The 24,644-nt window shown below is 26.3% G+C and overlaps 4 protein-coding genes across 13 annotated transcripts in view; 2 read left to right on the top strand and 2 right to left on the bottom strand.

Annotated features, from left to right (window-relative positions):
* Nucleotides 1–89: 89 nt before the first annotated feature.
* Nucleotides 90–8,971, bottom strand: LOC100872307 (uncharacterized). Of its 4 annotated transcripts, none has more exons than XM_012489896.3 (9): nucleotides 8,684–8,971; nucleotides 7,776–7,838; nucleotides 7,033–7,091; nucleotides 4,730–5,304; nucleotides 4,227–4,573; nucleotides 4,006–4,147; nucleotides 1,818–1,991; nucleotides 1,555–1,693; nucleotides 90–1,339 (listed from the first exon to the last, which is right to left on the bottom strand). In XM_012489896.3, exons 1-9 carry the CDS (start codon nucleotides 8,765–8,767, stop codon nucleotides 1,192–1,194), a joined length of 1,731 nt encoding a protein of 576 aa, XP_012345350.3. In that variant the 5' UTR covers nucleotides 8,768–8,971; the 3' UTR covers nucleotides 90–1,191. The 4 variants fall into 4 exon arrangements, with proteins under 4 accessions (XP_012345350.3, XP_086773989.1, XP_086773990.1 ...); XM_086917863.1 differs by having other exon boundaries at nucleotides 4,006–4,111; nucleotides 8,684–8,967; XM_086917864.1 differs by lacking the exons at nucleotides 7,033–7,091; nucleotides 7,776–7,838; nucleotides 8,684–8,971 and adding an exon at nucleotides 5,925–6,321.
* Nucleotides 8,972–9,366: 395 nt separating this feature from the next.
* Grx3 (Glutaredoxin 3) lies at nucleotides 9,367–11,383 on the top strand. Of its 2 annotated transcripts, none has more exons than XM_086917861.1 (3): nucleotides 9,367–9,844; nucleotides 10,215–10,855; nucleotides 10,959–11,383. In XM_086917861.1, the coding sequence occupies exons 1-2, from the start codon at nucleotides 9,795–9,797 to the stop codon at nucleotides 10,834–10,836; spliced, it is 672 nt and encodes a 223-aa protein (XP_086773987.1). In that variant the 5' UTR covers nucleotides 9,367–9,794; the 3' UTR covers nucleotides 10,837–10,855; nucleotides 10,959–11,383. The 2 variants fall into 2 exon arrangements, with proteins under 2 accessions (XP_086773987.1, XP_086773988.1); XM_086917862.1 differs by having other exon boundaries at nucleotides 9,619–9,844; nucleotides 10,933–11,383.
* LOC100872427 (RRP12-like protein) lies at nucleotides 10,843–17,448 on the bottom strand. Of its 2 annotated transcripts, none has more exons than XM_086917858.1 (23): nucleotides 17,169–17,448; nucleotides 16,917–17,091; nucleotides 16,701–16,827; nucleotides 16,432–16,614; nucleotides 16,138–16,297; nucleotides 15,901–16,079; nucleotides 15,362–15,597; nucleotides 15,098–15,265; nucleotides 14,918–15,026; nucleotides 14,662–14,826; nucleotides 14,468–14,589; nucleotides 14,292–14,406; nucleotides 13,990–14,226; nucleotides 13,700–13,926; nucleotides 13,486–13,609; nucleotides 13,057–13,342; nucleotides 12,816–12,973; nucleotides 12,483–12,745; nucleotides 12,244–12,401; nucleotides 11,971–12,150; nucleotides 11,778–11,897; nucleotides 11,546–11,708; nucleotides 10,843–11,476 (listed from the first exon to the last, which is right to left on the bottom strand). In XM_086917858.1, the coding sequence occupies exons 1-23, from the start codon at nucleotides 17,302–17,304 to the stop codon at nucleotides 11,386–11,388; spliced, it is 3,882 nt and encodes a 1,293-aa protein (XP_086773984.1). In that variant the 5' UTR covers nucleotides 17,305–17,448; the 3' UTR covers nucleotides 10,843–11,385. The 2 variants fall into 2 exon arrangements, with proteins under 2 accessions (XP_086773984.1, XP_086773985.1); XM_086917859.1 differs by having other exon boundaries at nucleotides 11,546–11,705.
* A 5,851-nt stretch (nucleotides 17,449–23,299) lies between these two features.
* LOC100872659 (large neutral amino acids transporter small subunit 1) overlaps nucleotides 23,300–24,644 on the top strand; it is a 33,447-nt gene continuing 32,102 nt past the window's right edge. For all 5 annotated transcript variants that reach the window (XM_086917860.1, XM_012489980.3, XM_012489981.3 and 2 more), the window contains exon 1: nucleotides 23,300–23,722. The gene's annotated coding sequence lies outside the window, so the exon portion shown is untranslated. The remainder of the gene's footprint in view (nucleotides 23,723–24,644) is intronic.

Below are 24,644 nucleotides of genomic sequence, written 5' to 3'. Positions count from 1 at the left end.
TAAACTCATTCGTATTGATATATAAAAACTTCTATTATAAAACTCTATTAAAAATTGAAAAAGATTTGGATAAAATTTTAATAAAAAAATTTTATTTCTTCAAATTTATGATTTTTTATTTTCACAATAACAATGGCAAAATATAAATGCAGAGATTACAATCTAAAAGTTGATTCTTATTAATCCACATATAAATCAGAAAATACAAATTGAAAAAAATTATTTTTAAAAATAAAAAGAAACGTTTCAAGATCATTTTAAATATGGCACTTAATAATTTAATAAGTAATTGATATTAATTAAGTTTAATTAAATTTAATTAAATCTAATTAATTAAATTTCTAAATTTAATTAAATCTTGTTATCATAAAGTTAAATATTGTAAAATATTATTGAATTAGATTTTAACCCTTTATTTTTGATTTCATTCTTTTTAAAAAAGTGACCTTGAAACGATCTTGATGTTGGGTATATTGATTTCAATATATTTGATTTCAGTTATGTACGAATTCAATATATGTTTTGAAATATATCTACATTTGTCACAATTATACAAAGTCACTTTGTATATAGTGATACAAATTATATAATTCTTATTTACAAAATCAATTTTTATAATTAAACAGTTTTATATCTGATCGATAATAATAAAGATAATTATCTATATCCTGAAATTTTATTTTTGAAACAAAAAATTTCTTATTTACAAATCTTTAATATACATTATTATTGTTTATCTAATACAATTTCATATTTATAAATTCTTCCAAATTATCTAATCTACAATAAGTATACAAAAATGTAAATTATATTTATTTTGTTATGTGCACAAAGTGACTTTTTTTTTCCAATATAAAAATAATATCTACAATACATCGATGTTCTTTAAATTTTAATTTTAAATTTAACATTAGCAAAAATACCATTTGTATATGTTCTAAAAAATTCTGTATTAAAAATATATGCACACAATTTTATAAGAGATCTATTTTCTTTTTTTGTTTAAATACTAAACATACTCACTGAGTGTTACAATACATATAAGTGCATTCCAATTTTAAAAAATATGCGAAATTGATTTATCATTATATGCAAAAGGCACTTATTGAATAAATATATGCAAATTCTTTTAGAAATTCTCAAAGGCAGTGTTTGTATTGCATAAGCTGGTTTGTGAGAATTTTCAAAAACTTATTTAGGCGGAGAATCCGTTAATTTTGTGCTTCCCATTTCCACGCCACCGCTATGAAGAACTAATTCTTCTCTTGTATAAAACATCACGATCTCCTCCACGTTAGAAAACGATTGCTCATTTATTTTTGCAGAACCTAATGCATACCTATTCAAAAAAATATACAAACAGTTCTCTTTATTCAATTTTTTCACCATTTATTTTTAATTTTTTTACAGTTCTTATTTTTCTCTCATAAGAATTCTTTTAATAGAATTTTTAAAAATGTTTGATTATTTTAATTTTTTATTTCTATAGAATAAGTCCAGTACTTAGCAAAGATATGTACGGACAAAAAATATCAGTGTGGAAAACTTGCTTACCTATTGTCAGGCCTTTTCCTGACTGGAACATTATATACTCTATCCCTGTACCAAAGGACCAAAGCCAAAGGATTATTCACGTTTGTCGTGGACGGTCTCAGAAGAAAGTATCCGTCTTGTGAGTTACCGTAAGTACTTTCTAAACATGATAAATCGATTCAATATTAATATAATCGGATAACAAAAATTAACTAAGAATATAGAAATTTTCCCATTGCCAAAAGTTTAATAACAATCTATTTTAGCTTACTACAAAAACTCACGTTCTTTAATAAGAGTTGTTGCTTGCTCTCTGGTAACATTATGGAACCAAGGTTTGTCAATGTAAGATTGTCTCTCAGGAGGGGGTGGTAATGGTCTCGTAGCTCTTTCCGATGATAGAGAAGTATTACTATTAGAATGAGGTAATGTAGCCGATTTCTTCTCAGGAGATCTCTCTGAAAACAATACAAAACATTAATTATATCTCTCTAATCAGAATCTAATAATCATTTTATTTTATTTAAATCTATCGAAAGCTAAATTTTATTTATTTACGAAAATTTTGAAAATTCATAAGTTTTATCACTAACTTGCTAAATTCAGACGAGCTTGGGTAAGAGTTGCCTGAGTCAGACATTCTGAAAGACTTGCCTGACGGCGAATCGCAGTGTTTAAGGACACGTTTCTTTTTGGATCTCCAATTATGGTAGCCATTTTCAGAAGATCTTCACGTTTCACTCAGAAATAAACTATTTGAAATTTTTCACGCGTTTATCAAAAGAATATGCACCAATATATCGTCAAATCTTTTTTCATTCATCATCTGGAAATTTGAATGTGGTCTTTGTTTCAAAAATAAAACTTTCTATTGTTGTCTATTTGATGTAATGAATGAATCTTGAACTTTGAACAGATATAAAAATAGAACTATAGAAGAATATATTGCTTAATAGAAGTGTCGTTTAATAAATTACTTTAATGGGATTGAAATGATCTATTTCAAGGATAACTAGTTTCAATAATTTACATATCTTCTATATATAAAAATGAAATGAGAATTGCGTTCTAGATAATATCTAAAGATTATAAAATCTAATACAACATTTTAAATTACTTAGGATTAAACAGTAAATTTAAAGTTGTTATTATTTATATAGACTTTTCATTGTAAATTAATAAATAGTAATTTAACAAATTTTGTATTGGTCTAACCATTCGAAGATTATTAAAATAAGTTTTTTGTAAGATTAAAAATTATCAAATAGAGAAACTTTAAAACAGAAAAAAATCAAACGATCTGAACTCTATGAAATCACTACACAGACTGGCATTTAAATGAAGAATTAGCCGAATAAACTACAAGGCTCGGCCATCCGTTGGTCTCTCAGCATGGGTCACGTTGTCTCCTCAAAGCTTAAAAATATATCGACCGATCTGTACGCATTTTGATTATTTTAAGTTTCTAGGTATTTCCAATTTAAGATAAAACATATGGTATATATTCACCAAAAATGATTAGATAATCATTTTTAGTTTAAAGATAGCACAATTTATGAAGAAATGCTTGGTAAGCATTTATTGAAATATTTGATGATTTTATAATTTAAATTTAAAATATGTACACAAATGTAAAAGAAGATGTAAACGATATGGTAGGCAAAAAATTCGCTTCGTAAGAGATTCTACCTGGTGGCTCAGGTGGTTGAGTGTAATAACATCGTGAAAGTCCTCGTTTGATCCTTACTATCATATCGGACACTTCATCGGCAAGACGAGCACCTAAACCTCCCACGAGCTGTTTGCTTAATCTCAGATAAAAGCAGGAACACATTCCATCCCACTATTTCCTCTTCCGTTTTTGATAAGATTCAAAGATATATAGTTTGTGTTTAATCAGCTTTTGGAAAATTGTAATCTCTTCGAAACATTATTTCTTTGTTTAATTAACTTTGAAACTGCACTTGTTTCTATTATTACTTATTAGAGTTATTCAGAATTTACTTTTTTAGTTCATATTTCTTATTATATACTTCATTAATAAATTATTATCACTATTTATTCGAATGTTACACAAATTTCATTTGAAATATATAGATATACTATTACAACTTGAAATAAAGAGAATTGTGTGAACGATAGTTCATCCATGACTGACTGCAATTGCATCAGGTTGATGCAGAACCATTGGTGGTTGGCCATTTGCCACGCACATGTTTATGAGAAGTTGGGACGCTGAAAGCTTTTTATTCCTCCAAATTAATGCAGCCTGCACTTTTTATCTCATACATCGTAACATGTTGCACCACTGACTATCTTCAACGACCTCAGTTTAATTTCTTTTTTTCATTTTGATATTCATGCTGACATATGAGAGACAGTTTTATCATATGATATGGGAATTTCCCATAATATTTGTTACACATATAAAATAACTAAAAAGGAACTATAAAAAGAATCAAAATTACATACCTTTTAATTTTTCTATATCTGTTCGAGAAGGAGTTGGAGAGGGGGTAGCCGATGATTGAGGAGGCTTGGCTGGCAATGGTGGGGGTGTTTTCATATTAGCCGGCCTCTGAATAGGATTTAAATAATATCCATTATCGTCTGGCTATAGAAACAATTCTCGTTAATTCAATTCTTCATTAAATGTTATTATTATAAAATTAAAAATGTATTTTAAAACTTACTGTTTCCGTGATTGATTCATAAATATCATAATGTTCTTCTTCTTCTTCATAACTCGTAACACTTGGTGGTTGATAAACACTTTCCACGGAACTCTGATGACCACTAGTCAATGATTGCTTACTGTCCACTCTCAACATATTTTTTTTTTGATTTTGTTCAATTATTTGTTCATCGAATGACTCGTATTCATCTTCGCTTTCTTCTGTCTTTGTGGGTAAATTGGCAACCAGATCGAGATTTCTGAGCGTTGCAGGAGGTTTTGTTTGATCTTTATTCGATTTCTCGATGATCACCATTTGATCTTTGTTTTTTATTGGCTGTGGTGGAGGAGGTACCGTCATTCTTTCTAAAATTATCAATTAAAATATTAAATATTATTTATTAAATTATTCGACTCTCTATTATATTAAAAGAAAAAAAAATATTTAAAAATAAAATTCAAAAATATTTTTACAGAATATATGAATAAATATAATCTCTTTATTGTTTCTAATTTACTAACTTTGCGTTTGAATAAGATTATTCGGTTTAGCCTTTGTATTATGAAGAAACGATTTCCGAGGTTGAGTTCGATTTAAAACTGAAACCTCTACATTTTTTGTTTGCAATAATTCAGGTTTTGGCCCCATTATTGGCTTTTTGGTATTTATAAATTGCAATTGTTCCTTAAGTTGTTCAGCTAACGATTTTTCTCCTTGATTATGCAATCTGGACGCATTCTTCAATGGCACAGTTTCCTGACAATTCGCATATGTGTTCTCGTCAATCGTAAGACCACAATTCACATAAGTTTCTTCTTCCTCTTGCTTCGATACCTTCTCTGTTTGTACATCTTTTTGTTTAAGATCTGCATTGTTCTCTACTAAAACTTTCTGATTGTTTTTAGATTCATAATTTGATCCGGAAATTCTCTGAGTTTCTGATAAAGTATTCTCCTCGTTTGCTTCATCCTCGAAGTCGGTCCCCCAAGAGCCGGTGTCGCTTAAATGATCTTCGTTCGATTGAGATTCAAGAATCTTTTCTTCTACAAATTTTTCTGGTGTTTTTCTCACTTCCTCTACGAATGTCCAAAGATTCCTAAAAAATTGACGAATACTTTTAATTGAAAACGAAAAATAAAAAATGACCATTAAATTAGTCTAGTTAAAAAATATTTATATAAAATTAGACAACATTTTTTCATCTCTTATATTAACATCATTAGATTGTGTTTATATTTATATAAATTTTTATAAACACAATTATAAAAAAGAAAGTGAAGGATTTATTTATTTTATTTACTCCATGTACCATAATATTATTTTGAATTATTTTTATATCTTTTTACATGTTATGTGCATTCTATAAATTTTTATATATTTAAATTTTTCATAAATGTTACATATATTTATCAGTCTAATTATCGTATATACATAATTAAGTATTAAAAAATTTCGTTCATTTTTAATATCTAACTTTCGAATTTTCTCGAAACATTGTCATCTAATTACAAATAGCATATTAATGCAGTCGCATTAACAGTCGCGTTGTTGTCAAGTGGAATTTCCTTAATAAAAGAAGACGATAAATTTCGTGGCGTCAGTAGCAGATATTGAATGATCGTGAGGGCATCCCACACGATAGAATTACGCACTTATTGCACCGGTTTGTATAACCGGGGGCCACTCGATCTTAGCGTGGCCTTCGGAAATACTAACCACAGCATATTTTGATTTCACCACTCAAGCCATTGAACCTTCCTCTTGGTATGCATACTGCGTCCGGCGACGCTTTCTATAGTATCATCGCTCGCCAAATTTTTCACCGGTTTAAGCCATTGCGACAACAGTTAGAACGGTAGGATGGAATAGCTGTTGTAATATCAATAGAATGCAAACAATTCGTCTCCTCTATATATGTACGGTCTCTAATGTCGATACAATTCCTTTACTAGCATGGAGTTCAACAATGGAATAGAAGTAGAACATACGTTGTGGCACCTGGGTATTGTTCAGATTTATATTTCCATTGAAAAGTATATTTTTTTTGGAATTTTAAAACATGGTTACTTATTATATATTTATTGTATAGATTATTGTATAGAATGATGTGATTCTTTTGAAAATAAAAGTTCCAAGAATTATCAAATAAGAAATTCTAAAAATAATATCTATGAAAAAACAATAAAGAGATCTATATCTTTTGTAATAAAAACTTTTCAAAAATTTATATTACAAAAGACATATTATTGCTGTATAAGTAACTAGAAGATCTAAAACATGTGAAATCATTTTTCTATTTTCAGTATTATATCATTTCATCTTTCTATTTATACTTTCTATAACAAAAATTTGGCCTATGTATTTAAAATTAAATAACTAGGTAAATTATTAATTTTACTACTTTGTAAATAATAATTAAAGAATGTAAAATGCGTGAGTTCTTTTTTCCCCATTTCCAGTTACTTCAAGGCGTAGTATAACTTTCTAAGTATTGAAAAAAGTGTAAGATATAAAATCATTTCTTGATTTCCAATCATCAATTTTGAGATATACAACTCTAATTGAGTAAAAAATTCATTCAGTTGGATGATCTTCTAATTATTCTTTCGAACAGCTTTCGAAAATTACGGAACACGGTTAAGTGTGTATGGATAATTGTTCAGCGATCACGATTCGAAGGAGTGTCTCAGGGAGATGCTTCGTAAAGAAGAACCGTTAGACTGTGAAACGAGCATCAACATTCTATTTGGTCACAAGAACGGGTCCACTTTGTTCCATCACATTTTACGAGAAACGAGACATGTCTGATATTTCGTTCTCTTACCATATCAGTGGACGCGTGAGGTCACTCTTCCACAGCGCCAGCTTCCCTTCCGTCAAGTGCTGGAATAATTACAATTAATTAAGAAGAACATAAGAGAGCACGCGCCAGTTGGAAACGAAATATGTAACGACACGAATTATGAATGAAACTTGCTCATTGCATTATCCCCACGTTTTCTATTTATTTCAACCGATTAGAAACTTGTTTCTTTTTGCATTGTGCGGCTTGGCAGTATGCGAATAATGCCCAATGTTCAAACTTTACTTTTATTCAATTAATTAGTGAAAGTAGCAAGTCTTTGATTATTCTTTTTAATATCAAAGATTTTTTTTTAATCTCAACGAAAAAATTTCTAATAATTTCTTTTTCTAATTTCTTTTTGTTTGCATTTTTACCAAGTATAAGAAAATTTTAATTAATAATTATCTTTTAAAATTTATGCTCATTTCAGATAAGGTGTTATTGTTATTCTTACAGATATTTCAATGAAAGTTTTTACAGTGCTTTTTCTTCACAAATAATCGGAATAGATTAATAATTATCTTTTTAGAATTTAATTTATAACAGATGGAGTCATCTTCATAAACGTTTTATTACCAAACCGTATAATATATTATAATTATCAATGTATTATTAGATCAATATATTCATAGATGACATAGACATTGATTAGCGAAACGTGAATAAAACAGGAAAAAAAATCACGATGACTGATATCAAATTCAATAGACAGATTTACTCACCAATAATTCGTCACCATCTATCTGTCGTTTTGCAATGGCTTTACAACATTCATCCAGACCGTTCTGTAAAAGAAAAAAACTCGTTCGATCAAACAGGATGTGCACTACTGATAACATGCATATACTATATCTTGTACAAATATTTACGTTATTAGGACAACAAAGTGCAGAATGAATAGATACAAGTTCTTTTTCCTTTGTATTTTGTTACATCAGTTTAAATTGAGTAATATTGCTATTAAAAATTGCATTATTGCACTTTATTTTATAATTATATTATTTTATTTGATATTTTATTTCGTTAGTATAATTTTGAATTAGAATTTAAATGTTTTCAAACGGCATACTCAGTCGGTATACATTCATCGACTCAATCTTCACACATTTCAATGGTTTTAATATTCTAGTCTCACGATTTTAAAAACATGAAAAAAAAGTACAATGCAATACATAAACCTATTCATTTTGTTCTAATTAAAAATATACATATGAGATATTATTTGTATCTCATGTACAATTCTCAATATTCTGTCATGCAATTTGACAGTTTGCAAGGTATACTAAATCATTCTGAGGTGTCACGAACAACGGTAAAAAAAGAATAACTTATTGATTTTTTTATCTATAGTATATTTATATAAATAATTTATTTATATAAATAATTTATTTTTTTTATTTACATTTCTTTTACTATTTATCATGAAATGAATTTATTTCAATGAATTTATAAATGATAGAATTTATACACATCATAAATATTCAATTGTTAAGATAAATATAAAAACTGGAAAAAGAAAATATTCAGTGTTTTCAGATGATTTATGAAATCATTTGAGATTTTGATCCGTTCATTTTAGAAATTCGTTGCTGACAATGCCAAAGATCACTTTGAATCAGAGTTTACTCACCTTTCGAAGCAGGCACAACACATCATTGGTGCTCCAATTGGATATATTCTCAAGGGCGTCGCTTCGCGACAACTTTTTGAACATTGCACCGCGTGTTCATGCGTCCGTCACAAAAAAGCGTCGCACGTGTTCACCGTCCGGTCGCATCTGCATCTGCTTTTTGTGGGCGAGGTATCTTGACAGCCCTTGCTGCTTCGTATTTTCTTCCCTTATCCCCCCCTATAACGTTCAATGACGACTGTCTTATATGCTTGTATGACGAACTATCCATCGACACTCCGATTGGCCACTTTCTTTTAATGCACCTGTTTTATCTGACACAATCTAGTACCAGTGATTCTCAATTTATATAATTTTTTCTGTGACATTTCAGTAATCAACGAATGATTATAAAATTATAAAATTTTAATTGTATTAAAATTTAAGATAATATTTTAAATTCATTATAATATTATTTTAAAGCTTTTTTTTTTAAAAATTTACAATTAGAAAAAAAATATAAAAGAAAAATTTTTGTTTTATATTAAATATTTTCTATTTGTTTAAAAATAATTTAATTTAATTTTAAAATTTTTAAAATTTTAAAATTTTTTTAAATATTTTAAGATCATGATTGAGAACCATAAATCTAAAGTCAAATTTACATTGTACGATAAATTTCTTATTTCGCGCCATTTTTATTTAAATTATAGCTTTTTGTTTTCAGTCAGATTTTTTATTTAGCTTTATAAATAACAAATACTTTTTTATTAATATATGAATAAAAATAGTGTATAATTTACTGAAACGTATCAAATTAATTAAAATAAGATTCATTTTCATTTTTAATCTACTGTGAAGCAACAAAGAGCGATAATAATAATAAGTGATATATTAATATTATTTTTATATTATAAAAACACTTTATCAAAATCAAATTGTTCTATTACAGCATATAGTGAATTGGCAAACTTCTGCGCAGAAGCAGAAGTTTTGCATTTGTGATTATAAAACCTCCATGAGAACAATATTGAAAGTCGCGTAGACGCTGCCGTGGTGAGTGGATGTATTTGTAGAATATTTATTTTTAATATTCTCGCGTATTTATCAAAAATAGAAAGAACGTGACAGAATGTCTGTCACTAATCTTAATTCTCAGCAAGAATACGAAAATTATGTTAAGTAAGTAAATATAAATTTATACAATTCTAAAAATAATATAACCTATTCCATTTTTCTTCCTTAATATTGTTATGAAAAAATTAAAATTTATATTTTAAAATTATTGTTTTATATTCAAAAAAAAATATTCATTTTTTATATTTAGATGATACAATAGATTGATAAATATGGTAGTAAATAGATTGGTAAAAATATAAATGTTTAATATTTTTTTTATTCGGTATAAGAAGTTCAGAAGTCACGAATTTTTTTCGATATAGTTTCAAGATAAAATAGCAAAATTATTATATATATTATTATACTATTTATAGATATGTTTATTACTTAGGAAATGCGTTATTTTCAAGTTCATGTTTGTTTGTTATGTCAGGTCACAAGATCTTTCTGTCATTCATTTCTACGCACCATGGGCTGATCAATGTTCGCAGATAAATGATGTGATCGAAGAAATGAGCAAACTAACCGAGTATAAAGAAGTTAAATTTGCTAAAATTGAAGCTGAAAAGATTCCTGATGTATCTTTAAAAGCTGGTATCAGTGCAGTACCGACAATTATTTTTACAAGAAATGATACTATACTCGATAGAGTCGATGGAGCCAATCCTTCAGCTATAGCAGATAAAATCAAACATCAGTTGTCCAAAAAAGATTCCATTTCAATTGAAACATATAAACCAAAAGAAAATCTTGAAGAAAGATTAAAAAAGTTAATAAATCAAGCACCTTGTATGCTATTCATGAAAGGATCTCCGATAAATCCACGTTGTGGATTTTCTCGAACAATAGTTTCTATTTTAGATTCTTATAAAGCAGACTATCAATCATTTGATATTTTACAAGATAATGATGTTAGAGAAGGACTTAAAAAATTTAGTGATTGGCCTACATATCCTCAATTGTATATAAATGGAGAACTTATTGGAGGATTAGATATTATAAAAGAAATGAGTGAATCTGGAGAGCTAGAAAATATGTTGCCTAAGAAGAGTTAATAAGAGTTTAAAAAAAAATGTGAGTTTTTATTAATAAAAATACATAAATATTTTTAGGGTGAATGAAAATGATTAAATGCAGCATTTTTAATATAGATTATGTGTTAATTATTTTCTTTCAGAAAGCAAAACCAGTCACTATTTTAATATAATTATTTTTAAATTATTTTCTATCAGTTGTAAGGATTTCAATATTTGCTTTATTGAAATATATAATAAATAATCTTTATACAAAAATTTCTTTGTAAAACCTTAATTATTAATAAATAGATTATATAATGAATACTATAAAAATTTTCTAACTTTGTTATGAATTCATTTTGATGTTGAAAGTATTTTAATTATTTAAGTATATAAGATAATATTAGATAATATTAATAATAAATTAATCAAAAATTTTTATTTGATTTTAGTTATAAAATTTTATCATGTAATATATTTTATATATATATATATTTTTATTATTTAATGAAAACATTATAATCATGAATTATTTGTATAAGTATTATTATTTATTATATTATAGCAACATATATTCACAAGTAAATTCTAATTTTTTCTATTTTTCATTCCAGTTTTTGCACCTTTTTTTGCTCCTTTAATAATATTCTGAAATTTAGTCACATTTTTTTTCTTTTTCCTGAAAATGAAAAATATAAATTATTCTAATGATAAGATTTGGACAGAGATTTTAAATATTTTTATTTACCTTTTATTTAATGCTGCTCTTGATAGAGGTACATAAGCATATGGATCTGGTTTGCCCTTCTTTTTAATATCACCTCCAGCCTTTGGTGCTTTGTATTCTGCTCCCGGAATACAATGTTCCATTTTTGCTTTTTTCAACTGTCGATGTATTCCAGATCCTCCTGCTATAAGCGATAAATTTTTATAAGATATAGATCAAAATTAAAAAATGTCTTAGATTATAATTGTATTACCTTGATATTTTAGTGTGGATCCACTTTTTACACTAATGTTATCATTATTTTCACTAAATTTACGTTTTCTATTCAATGTTTGTAATGTGGTTACTGATTCAGCATCATCATTGCTTTCTTCTGAAAACATAAATCGATTGTGTTTGTTTAATTTTGGATTATTTTATATTTTTACATGATTATATTTTTTTACCATAATCGTTTTCTGAATCACTGTGCAATAATAAAGGAGATTTCTTTTTCTTATTAATTTCGGTTTCATCAGCTTTTTCATTGTCTAATGTAATAATAAGACGTCCATCTGGTGCAGTTTTGAATCCACGATCTTTTGGCTTTGCAATTGTTTTGGAATTTAATGCTCTAGGTTGTGTTGCTAAAAACATTATTTTATATAGTTAATTATATATATTAATATATAATATTAATATATAGTAACCTTAATTAATTAAATTTCATATACACTCACTTGATATATTTCGAGCAGCCGCAGGATCTACGAGATCAACAATTTCTTCATTTTCTTGAATCCAAACTTCCTTTCTAGATGTTTTATTTTTTTTCTTCGGTTCTTCATTTTCCATTTCTTCAAATTCATCTTCACTATCCGCTAATATATCCTCTATACTATATTTTAATAGATTACGATAATTTTAAAGATTACAATAATTTGATACAAGAAAAATATAATTTTCAATAAAAAGTTACCTTTTTGGCCTTCTTTTTGCGTTAAATTCATTATCTTCATTGATTTCTTGTTGATTTGATTTTTTCATCTCTTTCTTTTTTTTCTTTGCTTCTTCAACTCTATTCATATTTTTCAATCTTTTATGTAATATTGTGTTCGAGACTGGAATCATGACAGAAATTGTATCCATTCCATATTTTCTCAATAATTTTACTAAAATATCGCGTACTTTCTGTCGAAAATGTCTATGACAATCATCAGTCATTCCACATATAGCATCCATCTATAATTAAATCAATTCGCTTAATTAAATTAATTAAGTTTTCAGATTATTTATTTATATTTCTACTCACCAATTTAGTTAAAGTCGAAGCAACAATAGGAGATGGCATCACAGTAATATAAACTTTAATGTATGATAATGCAGCTTCTACAATTTCTCTTGTAGGACATGTAACAAGTTTGCATGTATGTTCTAAAATTTCTTTGATTGTATCTACACCCAAAGATCCTGTTATGATACAATATTATTTATGAATGTTATTTATTTTATTCAAAATATTTATTTCAATATTAATTTCAAATAAATTATACCATTATAATGATAAGTAATAGAGGCAAGTGCCAGTATAGATGCAGCACAGTACTTTTGTACACCACCTAAACCAACTATTAGCATATTTACATAATCTTTAAGATGTGTAGGATTTTCTAAAAATTTCTCGGCGATAGTGTTCAATAGTTGGTACGCTGACGTTCGACATTTTAAATTTATATCCTTTAAATACACTACTGTTTCAGGAACAATGGCTTCTAAGAATTTAGTTTTTTCTAATTGTGGATGAATTTTGATAAGATGAATTAAACATCTTATTCGAGCCTGATTAAAAAAATAAATTTTGTTTTATCACATTAATCTTTTAAAATTTATTTATATAATATTTATATAATATAAATATTATATATTTTATATTTATAATATAAAATTTATATATTAATAGTTAAAAAAAAATCAATATTTACTCCTCTGCTTGGTTTTGCAACTTCAGTGGCTGAGGATATTAATAATTTTTGTATTTCACGTCTATATTGACTTACAAACTCTTTGCACGTTTCTTTTTCACTACTACATATTTCTTCCAAAAATCTAAAAATAAGAATAACAAAATCGTGAAGTTTTTCTTTCGTGAAAATATTACGTAAAATATTTAATTATAGATATTTAAAAAAAGATTACCTATATGCTTTTTTTTGTTGCTTAATATTTGAACTTTCTTTAATAGATAATACACACATATCATAAAAAGTTTTTAATCTATCAATATCAGTATATTCAATAAGTAATCTTATTATATCATGAATGCTTTCTTTGAAGAAATCGTCAGCATTAAGTTCTTTTAATCTACATAGTGCTCGATCAAATAATTCATGTATTAACTCCTTATTTGTAATTGTAAGATATACCTATAATTGAAAAAATTAAAAAGTTAATTTCTTCAAAGAACATTGTATTCTATATTCAAATACCTTCATTGTATCAAATGTTGCGAAACGTTGTCCTTCTTCATCAGTTCCATTTGGTTTAGTAGTATATAAATTTAAAAATAGTGGTAGATAATTCTTTGCAAATCTAGCTAATTCAGATATATCTTCTTTATTATCATCTTCGACTGCTTTCATTATTAACCTTCGTAAGGCACTCATTATTGACATTCTTAATTCTTTTTTCTCATTGAAAGTTGTTCCTAATAATCTAGCAATATTCTAAAAAAAAAATTATATAATACTAAATTATATTTTTGTATATATATGATATATATAATACATACCTTGAAATTTTCTTTTACATCAGTGGCATTGTTGCATATACTTGGTAAAATAGCCCAGATTTGGCAAATGAGAAACTCATAAGTTTTTCCTCCTATAGGCTCGATCGCTTTTTTTCTAGAATTAATTATAATTAACATTATATTATATATATAATAATATAATTTAAAATACTTACTCGCAAAATGAAACAAGAGGTAATAACGTTTCTGTAAAAAAAGTAAGTGATCCACCTATTACACAATCCTTCAATAATGGTAGTAACCAAGTTCTTTTTAAATTAATTACATTATCCGATGCCTATAAGAAAAAAATTATATACTTATAAAATAATAGTTTTATGTGTATTTAAGATTACATGAAATTACTCGCTTTCAATGGAATCAAATTTAATACTGCTTCTGGTCCTAGAACTCTTATTGCAGCTCCAATAGCATATTCAGCATCATTTTTTGATGCAAAATTATAAGAGTCACGTAAATCAGCTAATCTTTTTAATATATCTATTAATTGTTTACTTTTTGGTTTACCAACTATCTATAATAAAAAAAAAAAACATTTATATATATACACATAATATAAATTATAAATAATAAAAAGATAAAAAAAAAGACAAAATAAACGTTACCTGGAAAAGTAAAGCTATTAAATGAAGAATGTGATACCATGCTTCCAAATATTGATAACCCAATGCATTATTCATCATAAAAATTATTTGGTCAATAGTATCTTTAAAACTAAAAATTAGAATATAAATAATAAAATATAAATTCAATATTAAAAATAAAATATTCTAATTTAATTTTACCTTTTTACTGTTTCTTCATTTTCACACATTTTACTAATACAATCCTGTAATAATAATTTTACTGTATTTGATGAGCCAGCTATAATTTTTGATTTATCCGAAAGCCATAACTGCATACATTTTTCAAATAATCTCGGAAGAAGAACTGCGCATAAATTCAAAGAAACGCTGTAAATTAAAAATAATTTAATATTTAATAAATTAATAATTATTTTTTTAATAAAATTTAAAATACAGAAATTCAAAAATAAAATGATTATTTACTTGGCTAAATTTAAATGTGCTTCTTGCATAACAGTCAGCCATGCTAAAGTTGGTTGTGTATCACTTGATGGAGGTTGATAATCATAAAGAGCAGTAATAATTTGTCCATTTATTTGTGCTGAAAGAATTGTTTTTGGCGGTCGAGAAACAAATAAACCGTGAAAGGCTTGTAAGCAACATGAAGTTACTAATACATTTTTTAATGTCATAAGTGTCAATAAAGATTCACTAATTATCTGAAAAAATGAAAATATTTAATTGCATAATATAAGTAAAAAATTTTATCTAAAATGTTTCGACTAAAACTCGATACGACATACGAATAAAAAAATTTTATTTTATTGTAATGCATTGAGCAAAAACATTGTTCAATGATATTTGATTTAAATGATGTTTGATGAAATACTCGATAGATAAAAAAGCCCGTAAAAAATGAAATTAACAATTTTTACAAATTAACAATTAACATTAATTTAATGTTCTATATTCTATAGATTTTGGAACATTTTATAAATAAGTATCATTTTATTAATAAGTACCTTCACATAATTTGTAGGTAAATGATGGAAAATATCTTTCAGTAATGTGAGAATATGAAGAACATTTGTAATTCCACTGGATTCGGAATCAAGTTGTAATTGGCTAATGCAAAATTTTGCAATATGTGGTGTAGCTGGATGATATTGTGGTGGATTATCAACTTTCATGATATCACTTCCTATAATTATCATAATATTAGAATTTATCAAAATTTATTTTTATATATTTTATTTAACCTTTTAATATGGCACAAATTCCATGTTGTGCTGATTTCCTCACTTTTGGTTTACAATATACAACAAATGATAAAATAGACTCCAATACTTGTACTGTAGATGAATTAGACCATGCTGCTGGTTCTAATACTCGAAGCAACAGACATAAACAGTGAATACACTGTAAAAATAGTATATTAATAAATAATATTAAAAATAGTATATTAATAGTATATAATAAATAGTATATTATAATATTATATTTATTATAATATTAAATTATTAAATAATTAAATTGTTTAATTAAAAATTTACATGTCGAAGTATCAAAAACTCATCTGATGTTGCATGTTTGACAAGAATATCTAAAAAAATTTTACTTGCAGCTCCAAATTGAATATTTAAGACATTCTTTGGTACAGTTTTTAAACCCATGCCTAATAATGATAATGTGGCTGCAATTGATGTTTCTGATTCAATTGCTTCCAAAGTGCTCATCTAAAATATTAATAATTAATATCATTTTAATACTTATTTATCATTTAATATCTCTTTTTTAAATCAATTTATATATTAATATATACCAATGCAGCAAAATATTCTGTAGAAGATTCATTTCCACCATTTTGTTTTATAACTTCTGTAACAGCAGACAATACAGCTAACATTTCTTTATGCAACAATGAATTTGATTGAAAATGATTTAAAAATCTGTAAAATTGTTATTTCTTTAATATCTTTTAAATTTTATGAATATATATATAAATAATATAACAGCTTTTTTAAAAACAACTATTTACCTACTAAATGATACATTTGAGCAATTACTATAATTAGTAGCAAATGTATCTGTAGTATTTTCTGTAGTATTTTCCCAACTACTTTCTTCATCAAGACCAAGTTTCTCAAATTGAGGCTCAATTCCTTGAATAGCATTGTGTTTTTGTAAATCCTCTTTCGTTATACCAGGTTTTCCTAAAATTAAAATTAAATGATATTAAATTGAAAAAAAAAATTTTTTTAAAATTCTAATATTTGACATTAATAAATACCTGTAGGATCCTTAAAAAATAAACATGTTGCTTGTTCTCGATGTTTTTTGGTTTCAGGATTAGAACTGGAGCTTTGACCTTTTGGCCATCGTTTTGCATTCTTCCGGCTATTTAATCGTGGCCCGAATTTCCCCATTTCTTATATTTTATTTGTAAATAAAATATCAAAATTTTTTAATAATCACACGTATAAATTGTTTTTTTATTGTTTTTATCCACATTAATTAGAAAGTGAGGTTATCCTCATATTGCACGTGCTTGTACACATAAAGGAATGCCTATCGGCAACATCAATAAACGAATTCTATTATTTGTCAAAAGATGGCAGTAAAAGACTATTATCAACCACATAAAGAATTCTTGTATGTAAATATTATTTTGCTATTTTTAATTGAATTTGTGCATGATTATTTAAATACGAATTTTAAGAAACTGTAATTCAAGTCAAATTTATAGTATATTTTATCTTAAAAAAATAAAAAATAACTTCCTGTATTACATTTAATTAAAATTTTATTATTAACTATATATCAATATATCATCCATCGGTTTTTCGTAGAAACAGACATAACGTAAGTAATTCTATTTTTATAAAGAAATCATTAAATATATAGTATTTATTAAAAAGAATATATTAAGATAGCGTATGATATAACGTCAGAACTTTGAAATATGCGAATTCCTTGTTTACATTATTAGCATGACAATACCATAAAGAAATATTATCTTTGTGTAGTGAAATTGATAACCAAATTTTTTTATATCTTTCATTAATAAATTATAGTTCTTCGCAACAATGCTCATTATTCTTTGTCATGATATTATTACATTTCTTTCAAGAGAATAGCAGAAAGAATGAACTTGTCGATGAAGGATTTAACTTTTTCAATATTATATGTTTAATAACTATATGGAAATTGAGTTGGAATAAAATATGAATTCGAAAAAATATAAATTGAAATAGAAATCAAAGATTAAATTTTAATATACAATAAAAATTAATATGAACAAAAATACAAATTTTTTATTCTATAAAATTTTTTTTATTTAATTGAATAGGAAGATTAAAATAAAATCCTTTTTTTTTTCAATTGTTTTTTAATCTTTATGAATGTCATATGACAATTGTTTAAGGATTCTGTTATTTCTTTATCGACAATTTCTTTTTTTATGTTTCTTTAATTAATAACTTTTTGACGTTATTGTTATAATTTTCCTATATTTATAATATTGGAATAGAAAATTTGTCCTATCTGAAGATATAATATTTAAGCGTAAATTTTGAAATTTTATGCAAAAAAATTGTAATATAGGATTTAAATTCTTTATAGGATTTCAAAGCATTCAAAGTTCAATATAAAAAATAAAAGCATAGATCAATTAATTATATTATAGATATATATTATAGATTAATTAAAATATATTCATATTCATTTTTTATTAAACAAAGATTTATTTTAAGTCAGTATTTTGATAGGTTTTAATGAGATCAAACAATCTGAAACAATTCTCGATCTATCTTTCCGAATCGCATTAATCGATATCTCGAAAAACTGTTGTGGATAATATTACGTTAAACGAATGATCAAGATGGAAGAATTGAAATGGAAATGTTATTTTTATGATTCGATAAGTATTAATGAATATTGCGAGAATAATTTAAATCGTTATATAAAAGTTATATATTTTCAAACTTTTTGTAGAATTTATTCAAAGAATCACTTTTACTGAACTCGAAGTTACATTTGCGACTTCTTATCAGGGATTTACAATTGAATAGGAGTAGAATTAAGATAGAAAGGAGCAATCTCGTTTCTCGACTAATTCAATGTCCTTCGCCCGTTTTATTCGACACTGAGTACTTGATAAATTGCATTAGAGGAACAAGTTCAGGTGATGGTAACATAGTACGCTTGTTTCTAGTAGTTGAATACGATCAAGAAGCAAAGTATCATTAGTGACGTAGATACTGAGCTCAGAAAGGCGTATTGATTCCGTGACGTCATATAAAAAAGACGACCTACGCAAGAAATATGTCATCAAATTCCCGGTATTCCTTCTCGTTCAATTTTTATTAATCTTTCTAAATAATAAATTCTCGTTAAAAAATTAGCAATAATAAGAAAAATATGATTTTTTTCAAACATTTTTTTCTGAAATTTTATGAATTTGTGAGAAGATATTTTGTAAATTTATATTTTTTAAAGTTTGCAATGAAATTTGATAAAAATTAATAGCGAAATAATTTTATAATACGTTTTAATTTTTATATTTATATAATTATATTTATATTTTTATTTTATTATTTTTTAAATATATATATATATATATAATTTGTAAAAGTATAATAGCCTAATAATGGATTATCATGAAATGTAATTAATATTAACTTTCTAGGTGAAAAAGAAATAATAGTTAAAGAATAGTTTATACAATAATAATAAAATATATAAAGAATGATATTGTTTCGATTCTAAAATGGAAGAGAGATAAACTTAGTAGAGGATTAATAAATCCAAGAAATCGAAATTATTTAGAAGAGGATGAATCTTTATGAACGCCAAAGAAAATTTTATCAAAGATCGTTAATCCTTATATGACGTACAGACGCGATATCTGTAAGTTGCATAATCTTGTTCCTTCAATTATATTTAGTAATCCTCTCATGCTTGTCATTAATGAAATCGTATATTTATCAAAGGAACAGTGGCCGAGAACAATGTCTGAAGCTTTTATAATAATTATACTGTATAGATATTAGAGTGTACATAGTGTATTTTGCATAATTATAAGATTTTATTAGATTTAAACTATTAAATATAAATATTGCAACTAATATGTGAAAGAAATACTTACATATTGATTTATTCATTAAATTTTATTTGAAAGTTTATTTGAAAGTTTTATGAATAAAACATGTAGAATTATTAAAATTTTTTTAAAAAATTCTATATATGGATTTCAGAATATAATTTTTACAAGAATAAAAAATTATTAATTAAAAATTATTAATCTTTTAAATTTTAAGAAACATAAATTAATAAAAATAATGATTCTATGAAAGATTCTATGAAAAATAAAAAATAATATTGTCTTTGAAAAATATAAATATTTTAAAATACAATTTTTAAATCGTAATTAAATTATATTTTGTATTATTTAATCTATTTAAAATTATACATTGAACATAGAATTGAATAGATTGAAAAGAATAATTTTCATATTAAAAGGATCATTATTAAATTCATTAACACTTCAAGATACAAATTCCGATAAAACAAATAAAAAAACAAAATAAAAGAATAAAACTCAAGGTTGCACGTGTTCAGTTAGAGCGCGAAAACTTGTTGAGGGTACAAAAGATCCAGCAGCTGGATCTATTCTAAGGACTTCAGAAGTTAGACAAAGCAAGAGGAACCTTGTCTAAAGGGGTGCAAGATTGTCTGGTATAGAAATACGATGAATTAGTCCCTTGAAAATCCCTTCTAGTTTGGACCAGGTGCCTCTTTTGTACGATGTTCTCTTGTCATAGAATCGTCAATTAACCATTCTACGTGACGCAATTTTCATCATGAAACATTAATAGTCATAAAAGAAAAGTCTAGTTTACAGAAATCAAGAAGCTTTTATTTCTTTTTCTATAAGTATTATATAAGTACATAATAAATATTGTTTCAAGATAAATTATATTAATATAATTTGTTTCTATATAATTCGCAATTTTATCATTTCTTCAATTTCAGTTCTAAAATCTGTTGTTTTTTGGCACAAACAGTTACTAAAAAAAATTATCAAAGCAATGAAGAAAGTGAGAAAGAGAAACAAGAAGAAAAAATTTTATAAGCTTTTTGAATAAGAACATACAAATGGAAACAATGCTGCAATATTTTATGCTTTTAAAATAACTGAAATATGATTTTATCGAAAAATATTTACATTTATAAATAAGAATTTTAATTCAATACTTTTTTTACAATCTATTTTATGCACATGTAAATTAACATCAATAACATTATGATGAATCAATCATGATTCATATTATTTCTGCAATTAATATTAATTGAACGAAACTTGCAGAGATGACAGTTTGAGTGTTACATCGAGGAAAAGAAGAAACATTCGAGTTCGAAGGAAAAATCTTGGGAAAGCACGTATTGCTCCATAACGATGACGGGTGGACTTCCCTCTCTTTTTCAAGGAACTTGCAATCATTATCCTAGATTATATTAATGTCGTTTCATCTACTATTTTCTTTTTCTGTCTCGTAGTAAATGAAACTGATTTACAGATTGTCACGATTCTGAAACACTCGAATATTCGTAAAATCACTCATAAAAATCATGTTTCAATATGACTCATCGTTGGATATTAAATCACATGTATTCTGTTAAAGTAAGTTAAAATATTTATTAGATGTGTTGTTATTTCTAGCTAATATATAACAATTTAATAAATGAAAATCATTTATAATAAATAACTAAATTTAAATTTTTAATAATGAAATTAATTAATGAGTAACAAATTTATTCATTGTTTAATATACATACATGTAATTACTTCACAAATATTAGAGAGAATAATTTGAAAATCGTAATGATAATATTAAAACAAAAATGCAAAAAAATTCTTATTATAACAATTTTAATCAGAAATCTGGATCAATAAAAACTATAATTCATGATCCATCGATGGAGAACGTTTAAAGTTGATTATCGAAATTTTATAAACCTGACACGTTCAATGACGCAGTTTAATTACATGACAAGCAAAAACAGGATTGCTCGACCACGACAAAGCGTAATTTGATTACTTGTCGGTGGATGGAACGCTGATGCCATTGGTCGATGCAATTTCGATCGATCTTCGATTTTTCATCCCACAAACAGTATTACATCTTCTAAAATGTAATCACTCTGGTATCACTTATGATATTCGAAGAAGCGGAAATAACAATTAAATAACATTTGAAATTTACTTAGCTGTTTAATGTTATATCAATCGTTATCTATAATTTATCACATTAATATATATACCAATAAAATTTAAATTTAAAAAACATAATTATTATGATGCATGAATTAACAGACAGCATTATCTTCTAATTTATGCCTATTGTATCTGACATAAGGTATTTTACGAGCGGTTGAGAATGTAAATTTACCACACGCTCGCACGTGAGTATATACTATGGTTAATAGTCGATAAAGCGGTCGATACTGATTGGCGTGGTATCGTCAGGTGTACTACTTTTACGTACCATATGATAGACATGTGAAGCATTGAAGTTCGTCTGGTAAGCCTCTGGAGCATGTATTCTGGTATATTCAATGTTTATTTGATTTTAATCATATAAGATTTTTGTATCTACTATATATAATATTAATTGAAAATAAATTTTATATAATATTTTATAAAATACATAGCTGGTGTATCTTAAAAATATCTATTCCATGATCAAATGGAGTTAATACTAATTAAAAAAATAATACTTATTAAAAAAATGAATGATTTATATACTAAGTGATAGCAATAGTAAATAGTTTTTTCTTGAATATATTAAATTTTTTATTCATATAGCGCAAATTTCAATATTAGAATTAAAATTAATATTTTTCAATTTGCTTCTAATTTCAATTTCTATAAATTTTAATTCAATATTCTAAAATCTAATAAATTATTTCTTAATTCAATAATCTAATTAATTGAATCTTCAATATAATACTAATTCAGTTTATTTTATTTCAGGTAATTACAAATCAGACTATAAGTTTTATTTTCCAAGCAAACGATTTTTCCGAAAAAAGAACTCATTCATCAAAAGACCAATAACCTTTGAACCCTCCACACTGGGCTACTATTCAATCAATATTCGTATAATATATAATAACCATTCACTATCCATTTTAAACGCAAAAGACGTCGCCAGTTACTTACCGCGAAATCGTCTTCGACATTCAAGATAATAATTGTCAGAAAGGAACGACCGATAGATAGACTGGTCGATAGAGCTTAGGGTGGCATAGCGTGGTTCATACTCGTGTTCCGTGTACGCACAAAGCTGCGATACACGCGCCATACGCCAGCACACAGAACCACTATGGGGAAAGAGAGACAGAAAAAGAGAGGTAGAGAGAGAGAAAGGGAGAGGGCAGACGACATGCGCCGGCCCTCGTTGCTGCACGTTATAATGTGCGAAGCCCACGAACAGAACGAACGTTGGACGACAGTCATTCAGAGCTCGACCAGTGTGCCGTACGTTTCGTGGCTCCTCTCATCCTCGTGCTACATCGTGTTGGATCACATCCGCCCTCGGTTCTCGGTATCGACGATTAGACTATCTGAGAGCCGTCAATTAACCAGAACAAGAACTAAAAATCATAAGAAAGAACGATGCTCTGAATGTGATCATCGCGTTCACACCGGACATTTATTTCCCGGTGATTTTTCTCTATGATGCGCTAATAGAGAATAGACATTAGTGACCAGTGATATTTGGAAACACTAGACATCTCTAAGGGGTTAAATAGTTTCCTCCGAATACATCTGAATATTCGGTGAGTAATTTTCAATGAATTTTTACTATTGATATTTAATATATATGGAGAGTTGTACAAACGTAATGAATATTGAATGAAAAATCAGAAATTCAATACGAATCACTGTAAATATATAAAAGTTGAGTAATCGTTGAGTAATCTCATTAGATTAGTCGATAATGTTACGAACTGTATTATGCAAGTTGTGTTATGGCTACTGACGCCATTGGAGTCAAGAAATAATATATTATTTCTTAAGAAAATTAATGAAATTAAAAAGTTTATTGACTGAAATCTTTTGAATTTTTTTGAAAAATAAATTATCGATGTTCTTTTATAAAATATTACGACAGTTTCTGTGATTGATGTAAAAGCTATGATGGAAAAACATTCGGATACAGTGGTATGGATGAAAACAACCCTCTTTCAGAGGTGTCGCTAGTTCTTTGGCAATGATCCCTTTTTTTTTTGCTGAATCGCAAGATCCTTTGTTTGACGTTAAATTCTGTGGCGTGATAAGAATGTAGGATGAAAACTGGGTTCGGAAAACCCGGTCGGCGACCCACGTGGTCTATTGATTTTTTCGCCCGCCACGCTGCTACATTCACGCTAGTGGAAACTGGCCTTTTCTTCCATCATCGGTTAGCGCACCCTATAAATATCATATTAATTTTGTTTTTTCATGTTATATATAACTTTTATAAAATTTATGGTAATTGTTGAACTTAATTTATATAATTTATTCAAATATTTATTTTAAAATTATTTAATACATATTTTTAATAATAATTTTAATAAGTATTTTGTATATAAAAACTATCGAATATCAGAGTACAAGATTAACATTTTTTTATCCAAGCATACATCTTATAGTAATCATATGGCACTAATTCCTTTATATTTTAATATTAGCCTATTCTAATACCAACTACATATTTAT

The sequence above is a fragment of the Apis florea genome, unplaced genomic scaffold, assembly GCF_048593485.1.
Source record: "Apis florea isolate Af1SG1 unplaced genomic scaffold, ASM4859348v1 contig_2272_pilon, whole genome shotgun sequence".
NCBI lineage: Eukaryota > Metazoa > Arthropoda > Insecta > Hymenoptera > Apidae > Apis > Apis florea.
Note: the sequence above shows the minus strand (reverse complement) of the source record. Positions and strands in the feature narration are given on the sequence as shown.

Bases quoted from the DNA above. Each gene is read 5' to 3' on its own strand.
- LOC100872307 (XM_012489896.3), bottom strand. From the start codon at position 8,767: ATGTTCAAAAAGTTGTCGCGAAGCGACGCCCTTGAGAATATATCCAAT. The intron at 7,092-7,775 runs GTGAGTAAATCT...TAATTATTCCAG, and splicing joins TAGATGGTGACGAATTATTG to CACTTGACGGAAGGGAAGCT. The intron at 1,992-4,005 runs GTATGTAATTTT...TATTGTTTTCAG, and splicing joins AGATATAGAAAAATTAAAAG to AGAGATCTCCTGAGAAGAAA.
- LOC100872427 (XM_086917858.1), bottom strand. From the start codon at position 17,304: ATGGGGAAATTCGGGCCACGATTAAATAGCCGGAAGAATGCAAAACGA. The intron at 14,407-14,467 runs GTAAGTATTTTA...AATTAATTCTAG, and splicing joins CCTCTTGTTTCATTTTGCGA to AAAAAAAGCGATCGAGCCTA. The intron at 12,746-12,815 runs GTGAGTAGAAAT...ATTTAATTATAG, and splicing joins CTTCGACTTTAACTAAATTG to ATGGATGCTATATGTGGAAT.
- Grx3 (XM_086917861.1), top strand. From the start codon at position 9,795: ATGTCTGTCACTAATCTTAATTCTCAGCAAGAATACGAAAATTATGTT. The intron at 9,845-10,214 runs GTAAGTAAATAT...TTGTTATGTCAG, and splicing joins GAATACGAAAATTATGTTAA to GTCACAAGATCTTTCTGTCA.